Source organism: Aegilops tauschii, chromosome 2, assembly GCF_002575655.3.
Source record: "Aegilops tauschii subsp. strangulata cultivar AL8/78 chromosome 2, Aet v6.0, whole genome shotgun sequence".
Lineage (NCBI taxonomy): Eukaryota > Viridiplantae > Streptophyta > Magnoliopsida > Poales > Poaceae > Aegilops > Aegilops tauschii.
The window spans coordinates 146930588-146935529 of record NC_053036.3 but is presented as its reverse complement, the minus strand read 5'-3'; the positions used below and the strand labels follow the sequence as shown (position 1 = coordinate 146935529).

General features: G+C 52.2%; 1 protein-coding gene across 1 annotated transcript; it reads right to left on the bottom strand.

Moving 5' to 3' along the window:
* Window positions 1–798: 798 nt before the first annotated feature.
* On the bottom strand, window positions 799–4661 carry LOC109736746 (GDSL esterase/lipase ACHE). Its single transcript, XM_020295955.4, has 5 exons — window positions 4226–4661; window positions 2019–2231; window positions 1752–1921; window positions 1398–1668; window positions 799–1291 (listed from the first exon to the last, which is right to left on the bottom strand). Exons 1-5 carry the CDS (start codon window positions 4488–4490, stop codon window positions 1023–1025), a joined length of 1188 nt encoding a protein of 395 aa, XP_020151544.1. The 5' UTR covers window positions 4491–4661; the 3' UTR covers window positions 799–1022.
* Window positions 4662–4942: the final 281 nt, after the last annotated feature.

The following is a 4942-nucleotide window of genomic DNA, read 5'->3' as shown; positions in this document are numbered from 1 at the left end:
GATCCCGCTGCCTCCGCCCCGACACCGCCTCGAGCCCGCCGCCTCCGCCCCGACACCGCCTCGATCCCGTCGTCTCCGCCCCGCCCCGTCGCCGCACCACACCACCCTGCCCCGCCCCACCGTCGCCATGCCGCCGAGGAAGACCCCGAGGGGCAAGGCGGGGGTCCTTCGGCGTGAGGGCGATCCGACAACTTCGGGGTGGAGTTCAGCGATGCCGGCCGTCGCTTTTGGCTAGGCACCTACCCCCACGGTCCACGAGGCCACGCGTGCCTACGATGTGGCGGTGGCGTGCCGGGAGGCCGAAGAAGGACCTCAACTTCCCGGAGATCGAGACCCAGGCAGATGCGGAGTTGCTCGTGCCGAGGGGCATTCGCATGGAGGAGATCACGACGACGAAGAAGAGGCCCGCAATTGCCGTCAGTCCCGACGATAGTGACGAGGCGGCGATGGCGAGGTTCGCGCGTAAGCATCCGGAGTATGTGCAGACCGAGTAGGAGTTCTTCTGGAAGCACGGCGCCGAGCAGAAGGAGGAGGAGGAGGACGAGGCCGGCCCTCGATGGTGATCCCCGTCGAGTACTCAGAGGAGGAGGACGAGGACTTTGACAACCCGAACAAGGATGAGTTCTGGGAGCAGTTCAAGAGCTCCAATGAAGAGGAGTAGTAGTAGATGAATGTAGTACCTCGAATTAGTAGTAGTTGAGTTTGCTATGTTTTTATTAATTAGAACTATGTTTAATTATGTTTGAAATGAAGTGGTAGTTGAATTTGCTATGTTTGAAGTATAGGTTTCAAATGAAATAGTAGTTGAAGTATAGTTTTATATCTCCATTTGCATCTTCTATTGGAGTTGCTCTTTTGAAGTTGCCTCTTTTTTCAAGATGTAAAATGCATTTTTTAAAGATGTAAATTTTTACATATACTGTTTTACATCTCCAAATTTGCATCTTCCATCGGTGATGCTCTTACAGAGCATGTAGCAGCAGCAGTGGCACGGCCAACCTGACCAACGACCCACCTGCAGTTCACTGCCCTTTGCTCCGGCAAGCCTGCCTCAGGGGCATGGGCGGGTCCGAGAGCCCGCCGCCGACGATCTGATTAAAGACGAACTTGTTCGCTGCCTCGGTGAAGTGGACGCCGTCCCAGCTCACTCTCCTGCCCGGGTCGTCGCAGGACTTTCCCAGCACCACCCACTTCCCCTTCACCAGCACCTTCCCGCCACAACCAACCTTCGGGTCGAAGTTGTACGGGCCAGCGTCGTGCCCGCAGCAGGTGAGCAGAGGGTCGTCGAAGCCTGCAGACAAGAACGCCCAGCCTCAGCTTTCTCCAGGACATTACGTACGCAAGTAGCAGCTACACGTATGCATTTGTTCATCCAGCCATGGGCCATGGCGCATTACCTAGCTTGCTGGCTTGGCTGATCAGCTTGTACTTGGCGGCGTAGACATCGACGTAGGTGAACGCAGCGTCGGGGTAGGTTTTCCGGAGACGAGCCACCGTTTCCTTGAGCCTCTGGTTGAAGAGCTGCGCGACCTTGTTGTAGGTGACAGAGCAGCCAACCTTGTCCTTGACCGCGGCGATGTCGGGCCGGCGAATGAGGGCGTAAGGCAGGCAGCCGATAGGCCCCGTGCTGTGGATCCAGAAGTTCCTTCCTCCGAACCCGTGCACATTCTGCCAGATCAATTCTACAATCAGTTGTCGATCGAGCCAGCCTACTAGCTTGGTCATGTGATGGTGATCTTCATAAGACGTACCTGGATTATTGAGGTGAGCCTCTCCATGAGCTCAGGAATGAACGCTACGACTTGTTCAGTCGTCATGTTCGCGAAGTAGCCCGCCGTGATGTCGTTTTGGCCGATGTCGAAGGTGTACAGCGCCTGGGAGAAGTACTCGGCCTTTGGCAGGAGCTCCCTGTAGATGCCACCTACATACATGGGAAAAAGATAAACAGAATGGATCTTCAGTTCTGTGTACTAAGACTTGGTACTAAGATAGGCAGAATTTGGTCTAGCTGTTACCACCTTTGTTGTTGTAAACGAACTGGCTTCTGTTGATGAACTGTTCGAATTCCCAGGACTGCACGTCCAAGGAGATGGGGCTGAACCCCGAGAGGAACAGGGATGTGTTCTGTCGGCTGATTGTCGAGCCGGCTGTTGCGAAATTGGCCCCCTGCGAGAAGTTGCTCCCTACTGAGTTGAGGTACGCACTTAGGTAAGGTATTCCCAGGTTTTCGGCTGCAGCATCAGAGGAAAAAAGATAACAGGTCAGTTAGTTAGATCATTTGCAATGTGGCAATATATAGTGATGAGTTCTAATTTCTGTTTCTACACGTCCACTGAGCATTTCGCTTTTCTCGGCTAGTCTAAATATAGCACCAAAGACTGGCATGTTTTGCCTCCAACATTTCTTGTTTCCAGTGTCCTGGTTTTGAATTCTTTCTGACCAGTTTTGGCAACAAATAGCTCGATTTAGCCTTTTTGCTGAAAAATAGTCGTGCCATCGTCTTCCTAAAGCAACTTGTAGTGCAGGATCAAGCTAGTGGCCCATTGCCTTCCACTAAGAATACATTTAAAGCAAAGCATCCACACATGCTCTGACACTGCAGCAAAAATCTCTCCCGCCAATAATTAATGTACGGCGTCCCTTTATATAATACAATCACGCTGCTCACTTTTGTTCGTCGTTCCATTTTTCTAGCCACCTATCCAACCACCTCAAGCTTTCCTGACACTTAAGACCCGCCAAACTATTTCTTTTTTTCATACGACCTGTACTGGCCGGGTTCCACTATCAGAAGATAACGGAGCATAAGTGATCTAGGTCTTACTTAGGAAAGTAGAATGCAAGGTCTCTAACTAGCCAGCTAGGTGTCACCTAATGCTAACACCAACAGAAAGTAAAAATGAAGTGTTGCAGGATTATTAGTCTTGCACACTAGCCTTGTTTCTTGAGAAGCACAACAATAGCCTTCTTGGAATTACTTATGAGTTTGCTTGTTTGTTTGATTAAACAATATGAAAAACGTAAAATTCTAAGAGGTTTGAGTTGATGATAACTTTCTAGTATGAAATAGAGTGTAAATGAATCCTCGGGGAAAATTCCGACCTACGAATCAGGAAAGGAAAACACGCATCAAAAAGATTTCAATTCTGCCAAATTCTCTGGAACTGTCCTTAACCAAAGGAACAATTATTAAATCAAAAGAGGCATTAACCTAACGTTTCTTTCTGTCCCTCTCAAATCAGCATCCCATTGTTAGAAAGGAAAACCAGCATCCCGAAAGCCAAAAGAGTACTGGTGCACGATAGTACTCTCCAGCTGCAACCCAACACAAAATCTTCCCGTGACGATGGCATGGCAGTGGCATCGTTCGAGTGATGTTCCGCACATGCAGCTGACTAGCCTTTCTGTCGGATTGCGCAGGATGGTGTCGGTAGGCAGCTAGCTGGCTGGGGATCGATGGAGTGCCGGGTCCCGGATGGGCGCATGGGTGTGGCATCATTGCCATGGCACGGGCGCTCGCACGCGCGCGGCGGCGGGGCCAAAGTGCAGCTTTGCTTCGGCCATGCTCCGGCGGCGCGTAGTCCATGACCGCCGCTTTCCGGCGACGAACTGATGCCCGTTCAAAGCAGGATGTGAAATGAAATGGCCTTTCAGATCTTCTTGAGCAACAAAAGGCGGTATGTAGGTAGAAAAGTCTTGTTCTGCTTGGCCCTCTCACGAGACATCCCTTCTTTTTTACTACTCTATACTACTCCAGGAGTACTTCCAGGTTCTAACGGACCAGCTATGAGCTATCAGTAATGCACAACATGGCGAGACACAAAGTAAAACAGACAACATCGTATCCAGCTCTTAGCATTTTATTACTCCAAGAGAAGTTGTTAATTAACCTTTTACAAGCTAATTTTACTGTACTCCTACAGATTACTGCGTGTCTGCCAACTTTTATTATCCTTCAGAACTCTGAGAAAGCACTGCATTGGCTTTCAAAATTGCCTTCGCAACTGCACCGCTACACATGGAACGAATTAAGGCTACATTTATTGGCTTCTGCAAGTGACAACCCGTGGGCCCTGTGTGCAGCCGTGCAGAAGAACCGACGGATAGATCGAGCGGGTGAAAAGTAATACTCCACAGTAGTACTCCAGCGACTTTGAAAAGCTCCTGATAGTACTGTCTGAGAGTTTGAGACTGAAGGCGCTTCCAGCGAGCGAAACTTACGTACCGATGAAGTCGATGACGAGGCGGCCGTCGCAGTAGCGGCCGGCGGGCATGCCGAAGAAGGTCCTGCCGTTGGGCGGCGGCGCGGCGCCGAAGGCGGCCGAGAGCCCGCCAGTGTCCGAGTTGGAGTCCCCGAAGTTGAACACGGCCGGGAAGTGGCAGTCGGCGCCCGCGCCCGCACCCGCGGAGACCTGCAGCAGTAAGAACACCAGCGACAGCAGCGCCGCGGTTCCGGCCGTGGCGGTGCGGCCAGAGCCACCCGACGCCATTCCGTGGGTCAGGTGAGTGTGGCCGCACTGAGACTGGGGGATGTGAGTGCGCGCGGGCGGGGAGGACGGGGCGCCGGTTGCAGCGGGGTGGTGGGGTTTTGAGGCGGACGCGGATGGATGGGTGGATCGGCGGATAGAGATGGGCGAGTGTGAGATGAGCCCAAATGCGGGGCGCAGGATTTCGGGCCGATAACGATAGGGGGCGTGGCGTGGTGGGGGTGACTCGTGAGATGACGGCGCCGATGCCCTCCCTGCCTTTGGAACGATGCGTCCGTGGCGTGCGCGCGGGCGGGCGGTGTTCTGTTGGACTGTTGGTGGATTACGTTACGCGAAATCCGCAAAAATAAATAAAAACGTTACTTTGACCCAAATGATACGTGTGACACGAAGCAACATAGCCCAAACGTCTTTATTATCATCCATTTTGCCACGTCAAAACAGATGATATCTGA